Source organism: Manacus vitellinus, unplaced genomic scaffold, assembly GCF_001715985.3.
Source record: "Manacus vitellinus isolate BGI_N305 unplaced genomic scaffold, ASM171598v3 scaffold_6_pilon, whole genome shotgun sequence".
Taxonomy (NCBI): Eukaryota; Metazoa; Chordata; class Aves; order Passeriformes; family Pipridae; genus Manacus; species Manacus vitellinus.
Window position 1 is genome coordinate 12,398,704 of NW_021940750.1, and position 20,362 is coordinate 12,419,065.

General features: G+C 33.8%; 1 protein-coding gene across 5 annotated transcripts in view; it reads right to left on the bottom strand.

The window, feature by feature from the left end:
• The window catches only part of CUNH15orf41 (chromosome unknown C15orf41 homolog), a 122,909-nt gene that overhangs the window by 34,447 nt on the left and 68,100 nt on the right, over positions 1-20,362 (bottom strand). The window contains exon 11 of one of the 5 annotated variants that reach the window (XM_018082921.2): positions 17,312-17,405. The exons of the other annotated variants lie outside the window; for them this stretch is intronic. Coding sequence (XP_017938410.1) covers positions 17,369-17,405 — 37 coding nt within the window. The 3' untranslated portion in view covers positions 17,312-17,368. Of the gene's footprint in view, positions 1-17,311; positions 17,406-20,362 lie in introns of those variants that run through there. 5 annotated transcript variants of the gene reach the window in all.

The following is a 20,362-nucleotide window of genomic DNA, read 5'->3' on the forward strand; positions in this document are numbered from 1 at the left end:
GTTACAAAGGAGGGAAGATTATATTAGGAGGCATTGACACAAGGAGATAAAATCACAGCCCAATGCAGTTAGTGGCTAACTATTCACTGTCTCTAGCAAAGCAATGATTTCATCTAGAGAATGATACAAAAATTGTAATTTTCCAAACTCATTATTGTTCTAGCCCAGGAATCCTGCACAGTCTGCTGGGCAAGTAACATTATGTGTGTTTTGCTGTTCTGCTAAGATTTTATTTTGAAGGTGGAGAAAACATGTTATTTTTTTTCATATGGGGACTGTGTTTCTTCTTCCTCCTTCAAATGAAATACTAACAGTTGTATTGTTCTTAAACTTTAAATAAACAGGCCTTACACTTGGACTTTGGAAAACATCATCTCGAAGCATGAAGACAGAGGTAACTGCTGAAAAAAATCTAAATTCTTACTCTTCTACAGAGGGGAAGAATATGAAATACATACAGATCAAAGGAGTCAATTACATTGAATTTAAAGAGACTGGCTACACTTTCACAACCACATGTACTCATTCCAAGTTTTGTAATAGGACTGGCTTAAATTCATGTTAACAACAGAAACAGGAATTCATATACTAACTATCCCCATACTATCCTTTTTCTTCTCCTTCTCTTCTTTCTCTAGTTTTGTCCTGACTTTATTTTCATTATTTGCACAAGATCATTTCATATGTTCCAAGTTTTTATTTAAGAATGCTGACCTGCAAACATTTTTGTAGGCTATTTTTCTCTTCCATTTTTTAGGAGCATGAACTTTTCAGAATGTAAGTCATGTCCAGCTGAAGCTTGTCCTAAAATCAGAAAGCATTTTTTCCTTCTTAAAAAGTGGCAATTTTCCCCCATTGTACGTATTTAGACAGAGATTTAAGAACGGAAACTCTAAAGTACATTAAGGATATACACCTTATGCAAATAGTTCTAAAAACTCCAAGAGAAAAATTAGTTTACATGATAGTTTACATGACAGAGTCAACATATACTTTAAATTTTTAAGAATATTTTAAGTATTTTCTTGACCTGAGAAACGAGGTAATAGAACTTCTTGGTAAAAGTAGCAATATTAAACCTATAGAGTTGGTATTATCAAGATGTTTGTGCGTCATGTTGATTTAATAAATTCTATCAAAGCCCCAAAAGAACTGAGAAATCTGAGTGTGCTAGTAAGGACAGAAAAAGGCATCATGCATCTTTTGCTAGGCAACAATGAAAACCCATTGCTAACTCTAAGATTATGTCTGCTATATTCTTATATGGAATTTGATGTCAATGGAATTTGCTTTGTCCTGTAACATCATATACTAACTACTGGCCTGTAAAGAATCAGAATTCAGATGACTGCATTGTGGTACCAGAAGAATTGTTTCAATATGCAAAAATGTACCTCCATAAAGTCTGTAAGTCCTAAGCTTTGGGCAGTCTATGTTATGAATAGAGGAAAAAAAGGGGATCAAGTGGTGGGAGTAACATCTGTAATGTAACATAAAGTTCCCTGTATTGCCTTCACTGCCTTCCTTAAAATTTTTTAAGTTTTTTTTTTTTAGCTCATTAATTCTCAAAGTGAGAGTTTTCTTAGCTCTCTTCTGAAACACTGCAGAGTCTAACTCTATCTTCAGGCCTAGGAGTCAAAGTATCATAATTTAGATCAAAAACATGTCAATAACCCACCCTCCCATCCCAGAACCCTGTCAAATGGCAGCATTATTGTTTCCCTATCAATGTAAATAATACGGTCTCCTAACACTACCATTGTGGGGACAGGGAAAAGAACAAAACCAATACTTGTAAAGTAGGATGGTAGACACAAAAACTTGTTACCTGCAGACTAGACCTCTCACAGGGAGAAGATTATTACCTTCCAACTCTGGCTACACTCAGTACAGTTTTGGTAGAATACTTCTCTTGGTATTCCTGCATCTTCTATGCCCAGCATAACCTCCAGGCTTATAAGTTTATTAACCATCAGGTCACAGTTCAGGATGGTATATCAGTTGTAGATTGGATACGCCACAGAAAAGTTGCTCCAAAATAAGCAAGAACTAGAACATTAAATTATCTCTTAACAAAGGTATAGAGTTTAATTACTTTTGTCTGAGTTTTCCATACAAACGAAAAAACATATTTCTATGATTTCAATTAGTAAAAGTCAGTATCACTTGTATTGGAGGCAGAAGCACATGAAAACCTCCCCTGGACTTGATGTACTCCTTTAGTCTGGGTTTCACAGGTCCGCTTCTCTTGAAAGGTTTCAGTCTGAAAATGGGTTTCCTTCTGCAAGATATTTGGGTTTTGTTTTAGACTTGCACATCTTACAGATGATTTTCCATCTCTTTTACAGCTCTCCAAGGGAGTTCCCCAGGGCTTTGAGCATAGTCTCTCTAAATCTACAAAGAAGAATCTTATCTTAAATTAGAAACTCTAATTTAAGTGCAACTTCAGTGAGTACATCTACCCTACTGATTCAGTGCATTTCCACAGGTCTTGTGAAATGCAGATTTGCATTGCATTTATGGGTAGAATCTTGCAGTATGAACTTGAGAACATCACAAGAGGGCTTGAAGAGGTGCCTGTCTGCTGACGCATTCCATTTGGGATATAGGTTCCTGATCCTCCAGAAATAATAATTCTTTATGAGTATGTGGTGTGCATTATGAAACTTCATTGCTGTTAAAGGTACAACAAGGACATACGGACCTAGGATGGATCTCTCAAAGTCACACTTGAGTCCTCCCCTTTTCATGGTGCACAGGTCAGAAACATATGGGATGACAGATGAGATCCACTCCCACCAGTATGTCTCATGAAAGTTCAAACTATTGCCAGTGATTGTACTGTGACAACTTATTCTGTGTATTTCATAACTAGATAATTACCAACATAACTAAATGGAGCTTTTCACTCATTATTCTTCTCACCCTTTTTTCTTAATCATTATACTCAACATGATCATCTTCAGCTATTAAAAACTCCTATAGCCCTTTCATCAGTCTCCATTTGGAGTTCTCTCTCAAGCCCCTCATATCTAAAATGTTCAAACCTGGCTAATACTTTTTCAGGGTATTGTTATATTACTTTCCACTTTCTCATTTCATCTACACACATAAGATCCCCCTAAAAGCATTCAGTTCCTCTGTGTATTGCAGCAAAGTACCTTTTTATGAACTTGATCAGTGCAGTCTGCTCTGTTTATCTCCATCCAAAACAATTCTGCAAAAAAACCTGTGTGACTATTTATGTATGTAATTTCTTTCTTTGTGCCTGGAAAGTGGAAGACCCGTTATACAGGAAGACCTATATGCCTTGCACGCTTTTATCATCTCTCTCCATTCACTAGCATACTTGTCAAGTTCCACATTGAATTGGCAAACCACCTTTATCCTTTATCCCTAGTTGCCTCTCAGGGTTAGAAATAATTCTCAAACAGCATTAACAAAAGCAATCTGTTATTTTCCTCTAAATATCTCAGCTGTCAAAACATAAAAAATTTAGCAGGCTTCTGATGTACTCAGATCAGTGAATATTATTCTGACCAATATTATTGCCTCTTTGCACTGCACTGTAAACATTTGTTGACTCATGTATTATACTTGAACATTAAACTCTGTAGGACAAAGTATCTCCTGTTCTACATCAATTTCTAGCACATTTTATTAGGATTTCTAGGTGTAGTTTCAATGCACTTAGTAAATGCTAACAAAGATGATGTGTAATAGAGGAGGGAAATAGCTTATTCCAAAGCCACTTCATACACTGACAGAACATCTCCAAACAAGAAGCATAAAATCAAGGTTGAGAATTTACTCTTAATCCATACTGCTTAATTTTAAAACACATATTCACACAATAAAAATGATTACACTATCAAATTTAAGGTGATTTAATGATATAAAATACCAAATTAACTGTTCTAAATTATGTCTTTCATTCTAGATGATAACTACTCTGCTTCAGAACAACAAAATCATAACAAAACAGAAATCACAAAATACAGTCTCCCATGTATCTTGTCAATATCTCTTTAATTCAAGGCAAGTAGAGACTTCTTTGAAAAGTCTTTAATATCTTCTAAGTATTTATATTTCATCTTGTGTAAGAGCAAAGTCTTTTCTGTTATCTTAAATAGCTATAAAATGATACAATCATCGTGAGTTCTGTAGTTTAATTAAGCACTGTATTTCAAAAGTCATCATTAGACAACAGTAGGATTTTTAAAAATTACATTATAAAGGTTTGCTAATTATTTCTTTTTCTTTCTCTGCAGACTTACTCTTTAAGAAACTGGATTTCTTAGGAATTAGGATAATATTTGAAGGTGGAGTTTCTTTGCCGCAAAAAAAGCACAAAAAACTCAGTTATACTATTCCTTTTGCCATTAACCATGGGCGGGGGGGAAGTGTGAGACGTGAAAACTATGAATGTGTGAGGACAATTTTGAGGATTTTTTACCCTATTTCTGTGATTTCATTCCATGGCCCACAGCTTCCAAGTGGCTTTTGAATCAAGAAGACAATGAAAATTTAAATATTTTTAAAGTATTAATATGCATTAATTATTTGCATGAATGAATTTAAGCCAAAGCAATGCTTGCATGTTTTTAACATATAAGTTAATACAGTTATTCACTGCTACACATCTATAACATGTTTGTATCTCTACTTGATTCCACTTGGTAAAAATACTAGGAAACAATTATGCTGAACACCTGAAATTTGATCTTTGTATGGTGTGAGTTTGTCTTAGGCAAAAGGATGGGTACACCTGCAAAAGGCAGAAAGATTGTTGCCTGAATTTTTTCCAGGAAAATGGCAGATATGGCATCAACTTATCTCAAAAAATGACTCATTAGTTAGTCCAGTTAAATCCTATGAAAACTTAAATAATGAATACTGGATCATATTAAGTTTCAGCAGACAGAGATTTCCTTAGAATTTCAATATAAAGGAAGGAAGCAGTAAAGATGAATCCTACTCCAATTTCTTCTCAAACTTCTTTATTAACACTGAAGAATTCCTTTTAGGATTATGGAACACCAATTCAAATCTTTATTCTCACTAAAGTTTTCTTTCAAGCTTTCAATTTGTCATCAGATTTCGCATTCTTCTTGATAAAGCAATTATGTGGCACTAATATTCAGGAATTATATACTGACAGGTTAAAACAAATGCTATCTCCTTCCAACATTCAAATTAAAGGTATTCACATCCAATGGACAATATCAGCAACTCAATGCTGAAGTTTTAATTTCTACAGCATATGATATTTTTTTCATTCTCATACAAACAACATATAATGAGATTTACAGAGTTAATTTTGGAAACTATGATTTGAAAGAAAAAACACATAGCATACATAGAAGAAATATGAGAAGTGTTTATATATTGTCTAGCATTCCAAAGTATATTTATGGCATTTACTTTTCGTAAAAGATTTTTTGATAGGGAAATAAAGAACAGCATTTCTAGGAAAGAGTAAATTGAAATGGTATAAACATTTTGTAAAATAAGAAACTTTGTAATCCTCATGTGTGTGTTTCATGTAGAAACATTTACAGACGTTATGAAGACATATGTGCAATAGCTGCCTTATGTTCTGCTGATCTATTTTCAGGTTTCTAATCAGTACCAGATTAATTTATGCTCGCATTTTCTGAATCACAGACATTTTTGAGTCACTAAAATTCACTGTAAAAAATGAAAAAAGTAAATGTAACTACTTTCGTATTTTCAATCATGGTTTCAAATTGCATTTTTTTTAAAGCAAGGATAATCACTGATCTACTGTGATGAGTAACTGAAATTATTCTTTTTATTATTTGCCTTTTCTGATCTCCATTCCTAAGTCATGCAAAACAAAATGAAAAAAAAAAGGCAAGCATTTCTAGCAAATGTCTTAATCTGGCCCAAATAAGCCTCTGTGGCTTTGGTCCACAGAAGCTTTATTAGTTTCCTGGGCTCCATAGTGGGATAAACTATTTCATGCATGAAGGGATCAGCATTCCTTCTTCTAATCATTGCTATTGTGCCCATTACAAAGCTCTCTGAACACCTCCTATGGATATCACATGCTATCTTAATCGCTTCTCAATTAATAATTTTATACTCATATTTCAGTTCTGCCACTTCTATATACATTGTTACTTGAGAATGAATCCTGAAGCCTTAAGTGAGTAGGTGAGATTATAGTAATTTTTCCACCATGAATACATTCTTACACTGAAAGTGTCCAGACAGCAGTTTTCAGTGAGTAAGTGTAACAGCTTAATACAACAGGTAATCCCTTTATAGTGCCATGACAGATGTTGGTGCCCTGTCTATTGTGGTCATCCTATAACTTTATAGAAACAGAGAACATTTTCCTATGTGCTTCAATATGTAAAGTGGTAGCTGATACTGTTTACATGAGAAGTATCAGAAATCTCTTGCTAGCACCAGCTAAACCTTTAATTCCTGAAAGCTAATTTTTTGTACTCTGGATTTACTAGTGAACTATATAACAGTCTTCTGAATGTAATATAGGTGGACTCAAAGAGGGAACAAACTTAATAATTTTTGCTTTAACATATTAATATTTTAACTCATTTGCTAAATCATATTACCTGTCTTCTCAGGTAGAAGTCACCTCCCTAGTCAGCTTCCTGCCCACTTTTTGAAAATGGTGGGCACTAAATGCGAAGGGGAATAGTAAAAGAACACAGACTGACATCACACTGATTGTTCTCACTTGCAGAGGAAAACACAAGTAATACTTAAAGATTGTCATGGGGGAGAGGTATGGTGTGAACAAATTCTCTCACAAAGCATTTTCAGCTAAATGATACTCCTCTTGATATTATACTAACTCATGCAGTCTAAAGTCCTGCTGGAAGAAAGAAATAACTAAACTACATTTAGCTTTTTAAAATCTTCCCCTTAACCCCATTCAATCAGTCCTCATTCCTTCAGGAATATATAAATTCCAAAATTTATGTAGTGTACAGTTTGACAAACAGCAACATCCACAGTTGGATACAGACAGCACCAGAAATCTAAGTGAAGCCTGCTATGCATTCCACCAGGACAAGTGTGTAGATCAGTATTTGTCTCTTGCAACATGAGAATGCCTAGGAGGTTTCCTGTATACATTTAATGAATGTAAACTGACATACAGAAGGCTTGTTTTCCCTAACTACTTTCTACAGACCACTTAGATACAGTCCAAGTAGAGATGAAAAACACAGGCCCAGATAGCAGACAATAGTGTATTTCATATACAACAGCAAAGTATTTACATAATAACCTTATATTCAATAAATTATAGATGAAAACCAACTAATATTTTAGCAAAGTGGAATCAGCAGAAAGGCAAGATGCATGGCCTACTGAGACCTGACTAGTGTGTGGCAAACTATTTAGGAAAAAAGGGCGCTCCCTGGTATCTGCTAGTTATGTTTGTGAAGGAAGCCTAAAAAGCCATTGAAGCATAACTAAGAATGGAAGATCTATGTACCTCATCAAATAAAGAGTATTCCTTTTCTAATCACAGAAAGTGGACTTTGACAAAAAGCATGGTCTGTTGAGAGATGAACATATGAAGAGCTCATATAAGGAACAGAACTTGGGCACAGAAAGGAAGGACTTCAGAAAGAAGAGACTGTTTTTACAGCCCCTAAAGTAAGTGCTCTGAAAAAAATATATGGGTGAGTGAAAAAGATGACAATCTACAAGAAACAAAAAGCATGAAAAGAATTATTATATATCAGCACAAAATTTGTCACACAAATAAGTCTACAAAACAGAAAACCTAATTTTGAATTGGTATGGTTTTGAACTGGAAAGAAATATTATTTTAGAATCATAATACAGTTCCAGTAAAGTGCAGTCTGTTCAGAGATCAGCTGCTTATAAGAATAGGAAATCGGCAAGAATTAATACCTTTAATAATGGTATATATCAATAATACGCGTTCTGTGATTCACTAATATTGTGGCTGGCTGCTCCCTGCCACAATGAAAACACTGTATAGGCAGCTTGCAGGACTGGAATAATTAAGGAAAACTTTTAGCAGTTATGGCCTGCATAGTGCCTGTGTTGTTAAAAGGTATTGTGTAAAGTTACACAAAAATCACAGCGAAAGAAAAGCCAAAATCATAATAGGTGACTACAGATCTAAAGATTATTATTCTGACATTGGCAAATACAAACACGTAAGTTATTTTTGTCATCTGGTTTGCCTTAATCAAGAGCTAAAAATTCATTTATAACACTGTACACAAATGCCATGTTTATATCGGTATCATATGCAGCATGCATGAAAAAGTATACATTAAAATGAAGAACAGCAATTCATGTAATAGTCAAAGACAACCAATAACAAAACCATGAAATTCCAGTTGTCAAACATAATTTACTATGTATATTTCTTCTCTTCTTTGTTAAAACAGTAATTATTAAAACTAAAGTGATATGAGTGAATGTTTATGACTTCTTATTAAAAACCCTGACTTAAAGCAGTGTTCATTTAAGCTTTAGGTTAAAGAAAATCATGTAGAGATCTCTGTGAGATGGCCTAGTGACTTTATATCCTCTTGTCAAACCTCAGTAGTTTTATTTGTAGTGATACATGCCGGAGAAGGTTGGAGGTTAAAGTTGATAGGGGGGCCAACAGGAAAGCCAACCAACTTCTTTCAGAAGATTACAACCTTTAACATATTAGGATCTGTTGGCAGTTACTGCTAACTTTTTAAGTCTACATTTGTGTACCCGTCTGTGAACTGATCACTAAGCTCCAGACCAACAGGATTTATAAAGCCCTCCCTCTCACTACTTTCCTTACATTATTCTTTCATAATTTTCAGTTTAAGTGATTATTTTAGTTTTTGGTATTATATTGATGTTTAGTGCTCATCATTAGTTTTCAGAAGAACGTTTACAGATAGATAAAATATTTTCCTCATTTTCTTCAGCCTGGTTTTCTCTCTCATTCTTAAAACTGAAGAAAACCAGAAAATCTAAATTAGGAAAACTAACATTAAATGTAATAGCAGCTATCTACTGGAATAAAGCTCTTCAGATTTCCCTTTCTCCCATTTATTTTGAACTCAATTCCTCTGTGACTTTTAAAAAAAAGTAATACAGAAAAAACTAACGATAAATAAAATAGCATAGAAACACTAAAGAGTTGACGTAAGAAGGGATCTTTAGAGATTGTCTAGTCCTCCTAGACAGGGTGAACTAGAGATGGTTGCTCAGGGCTTTGTCCAGTTGGGTTTTGAATAGGTACAAGGATGGAGACTGCACAACCTCTCTGGACAGACTGCTCCAGGGTTTGACAACTCTCACAATAAAAAAAGGTTTTTCTAATGTTTTAGTAGATTCTTCTGTATTTCAGTCTGTGTCTGTAGACTCCTGTCCCCTCCTCACTGGGCACTATTAAGAAGATCCTAGCCTCCATATTTTCACTCCTTCCTTTCAGGTATTTATGTACATTGGTAAGATCCCCCCCGATTCTGCTCTTTTCCATACTAAACAGCTGGAGCTCTCCCAGTCTCTCTTCATACTAAAAATAGTCCAATCCCTTCTTTGTCTCTGTGGTCCTTGTTTGGATTTGCTGCAAGTTTCTCTCAGTACAATCATGAATCTCATGCTCTATCTAATCACTTAATCCAAAGGACCAAATCATTACATAGATCAAAACTAGTACTGATGGTAGCTTTATTCTTACTTGCACCTAGGACAGCACACTTTTTTCCACTGATTTCAAACAGAACTAAATCTCTGCTGGACAGATCAGTAGATGCCCATGATGGCCACATGATGTACAAACGCAATGATGATTTCTTTAGTTATATGCATTTAGACAATAAATAACTTTTCTCATAATATATCTGAAACATTTAACTTGTAGGTGTACGGAAACCAGTCTACAGTTATACATTACTGCAAACCTAAAGCTTTGCATTTTAAAATGAGCAACTACTGCAGAAACTAACTCGACATGTAACACTATTGCTGCTGCATGAGACCAACATAACAGAAAAATCTATTATGCTTAACTTTTATATTTTATACAAAGGTAAATACACATCTAAATTAAATTTAATTTTTTTTGATGTGTCAGACTTGACTTTTAAGCTTCTTCCACTTCTCTGCTCCTTCTCTGAAACTCCAGAGAAGAATGTTTGGCAAAGCAAAGATTCTCTATTCCACATCTCATACCATTTAGCTGTTGCTACAATTTTAATTATGCAAAACTCAGTGGGCTCTAACAAAATCTGACTAGGTAATTAATACTCTAAAACAGACACTGTGAGCTACTGAACGCAACGCTGTACACAAATTTCCTCATGTCATAGGAAAGACTTATGAAGCACAGTGTATTTCTCCATAGGTAAAACAACATCCCATGATGTTAACAGCTTTTTTTTCATCTTCTCTGCAACTAACTAAAGTGTCTTAATATATTTTGTTCTTTAAAAAAGTAAATTTTTCTAGGAGTTTCAGTTCAGACACATTCACTCATGTATCACAGCAAAATGAGGGAGAGAATATTACAGAAGTACAAGAAATATATCAACAGCAAGGCACAATTTTTAACTATTATTTTATTGATATGCACAAAAAGTATTGCTAAGTAAAATAGTATTATAAGATTATAGCATTATGCTTAGATTTTGTATTTTAGTTACATCTATGAAATATACCTAAACTCATATACACATATATGTATTCTGAGGTCAGATCTACATTATGATGCAGACATTTTCTTGAGAATTGCACATGAAGGGGATTCTCCCACTGAGCCAATTCCATAGACCCAGCCTAAATCTGAGGTCTATTTAAGCCAAGGAGGGACCAGAGGCTGAGCAGGCTAAGCGTTCTAGTGCTATTACATCTTATTGGTCCCGTGGTGATTAAATAAAAAAAATAAATCTACAAGTAAGGGTATTAATTTTCAGAGCTCCACATGATGATTTTACAGAGAAGAGGCAGAAAAACAAAGGACACAAAAGACAGTATGGTGTGCTTTTACAACTGGGAAAGTCTTCTCCAAAACAGTGAGAACACAGACCATTCTCTCTGAACTTGTACCCCTGGACATTTTACAGAGAAGCATGATTTGAGTGGTAGTTTGACATGATTAGTGTATTTCCTAGAATCCTATCCTTTATCTTCTTAACACAGGCAAAAAACCTCTGGAACTTTATGTTGTTTTTATAACGTTTTATGCCAAAGCACAGACAGTACTTCTGGATTCTCTTCCTCTTCCTTGACATGCTATAAATGGTGATAAGAAAATGAGAATTATGAGAAGATCTGTTCTTAGGTTTATACTTTTGTTACAAGAATAGAGATTTTTTCCTAACAGAGCATATTCATATGTCTCTATCTGTAGTGTCTTTTACCTTGAGTTTTAAAAAAACCAGGTTTGACCTTGCAATATTTTTAATCAATATCAGGCTTTTAGTGGTAGTGAATTTCAAATATAGAAGCAACAAGTAATTTGTTTGAGAATACAAAAGAGATCAATGATGGATCAGATTCAGAGCTACATTTACAGCTACTATCGCTTACCCTGTCCATTGTCCAGAGGCAAATGCCTGACAGTTACTAAGAAACATTATGCATAACTGTGTAAATGAAGACCATTATTCTATCTTGGTCATCTTACTATTTGCATCATGAAAGCCTCAGCTTGTATTGAGGCTAGATGTGCTAACTATTAGGTAATTACATAAGGAGCTAGTCTGTCCTACCAGAAGATTAAGCTTTCGGTTCTCCAATTTAGATTACTTTAAAATTTAAATTACTTTAAAATCTTGCATTTTAAAGTAGTGAAATGATACAGAAAGTTTACTGGTTTTAATAAAGTATTATCATCAGTAAGAAGGGGTCTTCAGATATAGGAAATGTGATTTTTAACAAAAGAAAAATCCCATGAAAACGTAGAAATTACTGTGCCAAAATTAAAATACTGTATTTTTTACAGTTTTACTCAGTGAGAACTTAGTGCGTTTACCAAGTCTTTACTGATAAAGTCATCTTTAGTATGCAACAGTTATAAAATCCCAACTACACAAAACTGTAAGCAGAAAACAAATGACTAGCAGAAAAGGAAAGGAAGAAGACTTCACATTTGACTTGAGCTTCTACTGAACTTACAAACCCAAGAGAAGTGACTAAAACTAATGACTCTGCAGGAGACCATCAATTTCAGATTACAGAGTATCAGATAGTAGAGCATATTCTACAGAAACATTATACCACTTAATAGCCCTACCACACCAGGAGGGGTGAATGGAACGAAAGGGACACAACCAGTTGAAAACAGAAAAGAGTTTAATGACAGGATGATGTGAGGCACTTCTTTCTCAAAAACAGGGACACTATATACAGAAAGGTTGCCAAAGCTAACCATGCACATCTGTGGTATTTGGGGTAGTTCTGAGACCTCAAGCCTCAGGAAGCCCAGCAACGAAATAAAGTGAGGCATTTTTATGCAGAACAATGCCAGACATTTGTACATTTTCAGCAGTATCTTAGCTATCTTTCTCACATGGTCATTGCCCAGTGTATTTCACAGAAGTTATGCTATTAATCTGTACTCCAGTTCAAAGCATGTGAGCAAGCAGAAAACAAACGCTTACTTTTCTAAAAAGAAGAATCACCAACTCCAAGAACAGAGATGTTTTCTATTTCTATGATCAGTCAGTGACAAAGTGAACACTGATAAGAATTAACTATCCAAACTTAATTTACTAGAGGATATAGCAAGACCCTATACATTGAAGTCACATTTTCATTATGAAAAGCTTTATAATGTATTTGGGCCAGCAATTACAACTAAAAAACTGAGAGAATTTTAGCATTTGTTGAAAATGTAGTTTGGTGAAGTTGATCTATCTGTAAAAATCCTTGCTACGCGAAGACAACTTGCATACAGATTCATTTGGTATTTGGCTACAACAAATCAACCAGTCACTGCAATTGATGTGTATGCACCAGGGGGAGAGAAAACAACATACAAAAATATCCTCGGGAAAGCACGAGGCTAAGCAAGGGTGCAAACTACTCTAAAAAGACAGCAGTCAATGTTTATAAACCACTGCTGATCACATGCAACTTAAGTTGGTCCTAGTTTGCCAGAAGCGGTATAACTCAATAATGCAGAACAAGTGCTTAAATAAACTTTTCAACACACCATACAACCAAGAACATTACTAGCAAATCTGAATTTTTGTTCTGTGAGAAGAAAAAAGCAGAAATCAGAAATACACTTCAAAATGCATTTTCACAATATATTAGACAGACACCTGTGATGAGTAGGAACCTACAGACTGTATGAAATAGGCAACTGAACTTCTGTCAGTATGGCAGTTGTATTGTTCTGAGGGTAATCGTGAGAACACAATTTTAAATTGAGAAGCTAAGTGTTCACCTTGCACTTTTTAAAAACCACCCTTGTTAAAAGCTAACACTAAAAAACTCCAAATAGGTAAAATCACATACTTTAGAAAACATGAAATATCTCTAATATGCTATTCATAGCCTATATTTTAAAAGTGGAAGAACATATATAAACACACACAAAACAAAGCTATCACTGCTGTGTAGTCTGCAGAGTATTTTCAGTTATTTTTCCACATCCTTGGAAACATATGTTACACTTAATACAGTAGGATCCTGTAATTTTATAACATTTTGGATTTCTTTGAAATGAAAAGTCCATTTTATTGTTTTTTAATTAAATCTATTTCCCTGAAAGGTCTTCAAAGGCTCTAGAAACTACCTTGCATTTTATTATTGCTGACAGTTATCTAAACCACGCTTGAATGCCCTCTTTATCCTTTAGTGAACAATTGAAAGATCATATGCTAAAAAGACTTGTGCTTTCTCTTCTTCTAGCCCTATAATTAAGGCATTTTAATACATTTTTTTCATAGTCATTAAGAGAGCACAATGTTAAAAATTAATGAAATGAGACAATTTTGAGTTTAACAACCATAAATACATACAACATAAATTTGTCTCAATTGTAGATATGAAAAAAAGCCTTCTTGAAATCACATGGTGAGATTACCAAATTGTCAAGATTTTGCCTTTGCTGTCTAAGAGTATTTGAATGATGTATGGTAGCCTGACAATACTACAGTGTTGTTACGTACAAGAGAGGTAAACACTTCTGTTGAACATTCAAATTTCACTAGGTTTTTGTTTACCTTATACAGACACCCATAAAAAAAATGTGGTATTGCTGGGTGCTGATGAAATGAGAGAGCAAAGAGAAGAGAGGAAGCAAGACAAAGGCATATGAAGGGAAAAATGATCATAAGTCAATTGCAAAAAACCTGACATGTAATGAAAAATACCACTATAATAACACCCACTTACAGCAGTACTTTAATAATGCTTATAACAGAACAAACAAGATTTTAATTTGGATTTTTTTATAAGAGAGATCACTATATTAATGTATCACATATTTTTGCAACAGACACAGTAATAAGTGGGTTTCTTTTGTTACACAGTGAAAGGATGTTTCTAAGTACATCATCATCACTTCTATATACACCAATTAAATATATGGTGCAACTGTACTATAGTCACATTATTACTATTTCCAAAAGGTATTACAAATGAGCAAATTATGCAGCTTATCTTTTAAAACTAAGTTAAGTTTTTCAAGGTGTAAGTTCTTTATGCTTTCTCATCTAAATTCGAAAAGATGCAGTGCACAAGAAAGCAAGAAGAGATTTTTTTTTTCCCTTAAGAAAGAAAAGATAGGGGAAAAAAAAGAGAAGTTGTTCTCCAGGAGATTTTTTTAGGGTTGTCAGACTGTTATATTACAAACAACCTTATTAGTCCTTTATAATTACAATAGGTACCTCTGGACAAGATCGAGCAGACATGACAAATGCTTCCGACTTCTTTTTAAATCGAACCTGGAAGGTCATCGCTGAACAAACAGAATGCTATACAGTTGGGGCCATAAATTGTGAAAGCTAACAAAAAGGTAAGTTTTTTAATATAAAAAATTAAAATTATTCTGTTCAGGCTATTCTGCATAAGATCAAGAAATAGGAGGATGGAGTAGTTTAAAAAGGATAAGTAGATAGAGAAAAAGAAATCCTTACAAACTTTATTAATCACACTTTTTTTTTTTGGCAGCTGAACCTGTATTTTAGTATTAATGCAATGTCTGTAGTTGTTTTACTTTAAAAATATGTCTTGAAGATAATTCCCTAATGAGTATTTATTCATGTTTGCAGTGTGGACAGTCAGTCTCAAATATATAGTATTTGCTTGCTGCTATCCTCATATCAAAGACATGCATTTTTCCTAACATTTTTATTTTGTTTTAGGATCATTTAACAGTACTGGTAGTTTTGGATTAAATTTGATTTGCATGAAGATAAACAGTAACTTAAGTGACTGGAACTGGAAACCGATTGATGGATTTGCTTTTAAATCTCATATTTCAGTTTGGAGAGGAAATGTAAGGATTAAATTAGAAAGTTGTAAACCCTTGATGAGACTTAGTGGTATAGAACAGAGGAAAATGAAACCTTCAGTTATTTTCCTTACAGTTAGGCTGAATGAAATTGTAAATCAACAAAAGATTTGGACAGCATTCAAATCAGCAGCTTTACCTAATAAAAGTTCTAACAGAGCACTGAGCATACCATTTGAAATAAATATGAAATAAATACAAAATATGAATGACTTTAAAAAGAACCATATGAGAAGCAAAACAGTAAAATCACAAAAATTTGAGCAAAAGAAATTTAAACTGATACGTATGATGGGCAATTAACTACCTATTTTGACAATTCTAAGTGGTCAAGTTTTTAAAGTATGACACAGAAACCTTAACCTATCTATATATGACTGATAAATGAGGCATTTTGTGTCATTACATTCCCATAAATCACCTTCTTTAACTGCTGATGGCTTTTATCAGGTCTAACCTTTTCAAGCTTCTATCAGAGTGCTAACATTTTCAACTTTGACACATATGCAGTTTACAAATTCTGCAGCTGATTAACTCTGAACAGAAGCTCACTGCCATGATTGTCTTCTTCAAGTTGGGTTACAGCTTCAGTGTCTCAAAGACTCACAGGTATCCTTCGTATGCCAGAAAATCTCACTTCATTTGTTGGGCTGTGTTGTGTCCTTTGCAAAAGACGCAAAATATTTCTCCTTTTGAAACAAATAAATGAGACTAGACTTTCAAAACTATTCTTCTATGGAGAGCTTGAAATAGATATAATTTTCATTATTTTAAAATAAATGGCACTTTCCAAATAAAGAGATATAAATAATGTGACCAGTTTTACATGACTTTATAACTTAAACAAGCTTGGAATCAAATCAACTGGACTATACAAAAAATGTTGTGGTCAAATTTCTGAGGTAAGTAACAATAAAAGTTGAAAAAATCCTAAATATTGCAGTGTCTTGTATATATGATACTACCAAATATTGCAATTATAAACTCATCACGGGCCCTTAAATAATTTTGTGGGATCCCCCACTAAAGTCCTCTCTGAACTATTTTGTATATTTCAGAGATTATAAATTGCAAATGGTGAATTTCAAAGACTCAATTTCAGCATTTCAGCACTTGGAACATGAAATTAATTCAACCATGATATACTTGGAACACAATAAATAAAGAAGCAGAAAAGAAATACAGGAAAAAATATTTTGTGTAAGTGAGCCCAGAGATTTCGAGCAACAGTTGCTTTCTGTAGGAATTAAAATGAAATTGCCTATTTTCCTGACACATTCAATTTTTGCTACAAACAGACAAAGAAACAGTTGACACAATCTGATCTAGGTGTCTGTCTTCTAAAACATTTTAACTTACTGTACTATTCCAACAATAAGAAGCCAGCCATATGGTAGCTCTTTCTGCCCTAGTAGCATCAAGACATAGTAAGAATGGCAGCAAAGCTTTAGACTGAACACTCATATTTTCACTAGTTTTTAAACTTTAAAGTGTGCAGAATATAATTTGAGATTTATTTAATCTATTGAAACAAGCAGGGAATCATTCACTGAAACGAATTCGTAAGATGTAATTGATCTAGACACTGAAACAAAGCCCAGGTTTAAAGAGATACTGTCTTTAATAATATTAGTCAGACTGAAGAAAATTTCATGTTGGTTGTGTGACCACTGGAAGCCTGGTACTTCAGATGTTATTAGTTTTGATAAGAGATAACTAGACATCAGACCTAAATAATGAAACATGAGGAGACAGTCTTGGAACATGTAAATAGGAATGTCCACAGATGCTCTCATGCAGCTGATTGTCTCTTGTTGATAAACAATCCATCTTAGAAAAACAGTGGATAAAAAAAATTTTTCAGCATCACAACTAAATCAGTCTTGTAGTGTCAATATTTAAGGCCCACCTGTAAAAAATTAAAAGTGCTTTATTTCACTAATAATGTCACACATCAGAGAAGCTGTGCTGTTACACTTTGACAATTCAGATTTAAATCTTGGAATGTCTGTAAGTATTCATGACAAAGGCACATTTATCATTTAAAACAAAAAGACATGATTTCTTGATGCTCATATAAAAGACTAGTGATGGATGAGAGCATGCTAATAAAATGACAAGAGGGGACACAGATGCTTACTATTTTGATTAGGAGAGGGTAATGAAGATCTCTTTCCTAAATATATACGTGTTTATAACACACTGTGTACACAGGAGCTTGATCTGTTCTCTAGCAGAAATGTTACAAATGCTAAGTAGAATAACTGCCAATTTACTTAAGGTCAGTGGAAGCCACATACAGTAAGGAAAATCAAACACTGACTTTGATCAATTCTAGTTAATTGTTTATGAATTTGTATACTCAGGAGCAATTTTAGCTTTCTCATATTACAACTCCCCAAGTAATGAAAGAGAATAATTTAACCTTTTTTTTGTAATTTGTTTCCTACTGCCTTAGCTCTAGGTTTAAATTATACTTCTGTAAAATTACCCTTATATAATTTAAAATTGTATGATATCAATGTAAATATTACTGAAAACAAAAATGTAGACAGTTTCAGTGGGATGCAATATTTCAAGATAAATGTTGAACTTCAGAGCCAAATTTTATTGTAAGCTTTTACACTTTTGATACTCAGGTAATCTTTGCTCAGTGACTTGCTTTAAGCATAACCAAACAGAATCAAACTAATTATGCATGTTTAGCAAGAACTATTAAACATCAAGAACTCTGCTTACTTAGCATGAGAGTCACAATCACTGCCAGTGAGACAGTCAACAAAGTTTGTTAACTTTGTAGATCCGTATGTAGAGGCAAGGTCCAACGAGGCCCAGTGAGACTTTCACAAAGTATCGTCAAATGATGGTAACGTGCAACTTCTTGAAATACATCTTTCTCATTCTCCTTTAAGCAGGTATTAATTATAAAGCAAATCCCTCAGATACTTTTCCATTAAAATTCTGCAATTAGTAAGTGACTTTTTGATATCCTCAAGAAAGTACCTTGGTCACTCCAGGTCTGAACAGAGAAAGAAAAGCCCCTTTGCTAACTGGAGAACCATTCATCAAACATACTTGTTTACACCTTGCTGTAGTTATGAAACAAGCAAAGTACTAAAAAATGAAAATAAATTTAAAAAATTAGTCCATATGGCATAGTTTTCAAGAATTTACAAGAAGGAAAATTTTATAATCTATACAAAACTATGTAATTGAACATAAACTGGTGACACCAAGGTGAAAAAAATACATTTGAATTAAAAATACTCTTAATGCAATGATATTTTTCTTATTGATAAAATAATTTTTACCTGACCAGAAATTCACTTGAAGTGAAGAATGATATAATGTCCATTTGAACTGTAACGTTTAAAAAAATACACCAACACCGACATTCATTTTGCTCTGCTATTCAGAAGCTCTAGTACAACACACCCTAGTAAGATGATGTGCTTAATGCAACTTATCCAAATACAGAGTGCCTACATTAATGCAAGATTGGTGACATAGGGAAGCAGATTCTTGTGCTCTGGAAACACAAACCCATATTGTACTATTGCTTGGAATAAACAAAATGTATGCATTTCAATACATATATTTCAGTCTCACCTTTAATCAAAAGAAACTGCTCTCAGAGAGGCTGAATAGTAACTTGGTACTCCATTGTGATGCTGTATTTCTTTTTGCCTAAGCCAAGATTTCCTAGACACAAGGAATTTGTGCAACTGTATGGAAATGTGATTCCTGTCCATTAACTGCCCAGGGACTATTGAATCTACTGATTTTATGCCTCAAATTTCTTAGACTGTGAACTAACCTCACTAGTCTCATGCTTTTAAGTGCTTTATTTATCTGTAATCAGTTACTGACATTGTTTACTTTCTTTCCTTATAGTAGTACATATAGTTTTGTACTCTCTATATAGTAATTTATCATTTAATATATTGAAGGTTGCTTAAGACAAACAAAATTCCTGTCTCTTGGACCTTTTTTGAAAAATTCACTGGATGCCCAATATATATAATATTCAATAGCATGTGAGAATAATTTTTATGCAACTCTGATAGTTAGAAAGATAGATAACTCGATTATTAGATCATCTATCAAAATATTCAGATGTATAAGAGGCTACTAAAAAGATTGATGACTGAGAAAGTCCACTGATTCTCTAGCCATCATATTCACACATTTGGCTAGACAACATTTTTCGCTGCCTTCACAAGCAAGCTTCATTACCCATCACTCCACTGAAAAGAGTTTATTATGAGGCTGCCATCTTGGCAAGACTATTATTTAGATGATAAATGTTGGGGGAAAAAGTGGGCCTAGACTTTTTTTAACATGAGCTTTTTGACAGATAAAACAAACAGCATCTACATTTCTAATTAACTTAAATTTGGCATATACAAATACAGGTCAGTAAAGCTATGATATGCTACTAGATTATCTTCTGTCTGCATCTTACCCTTAATTTGCAAAATGTAAATTAACTAATTAGAAGAAAAGCAGAATTATTTGTGACAAAATGCTGCTTCTACATTTTTTGCTTTGTGACATTTATGATCAACTGTAGTCCTTCATTCTAACTTCTAATAGATGGATAATTATGTTCATACTAATTTATTAGGCCTTTAGCATTTTAACCCAAATGAAAACTTGAGATTTCTGAAGGCAAGGAAGCACAACAAACTGTAACATGCAGCTAAATGACATACTTGCCAGCTTTACTATATTTACAATATTAAGCTGTTAACATGCATACATCACATGGAGGTACCACTTTCAATTTTCAAGTACCTGACTCAAAGGAAAATCTCTGTTCTTAAAGTTTCCTCAAAATCTCTGTAGCCTTTCTGCACATGATGC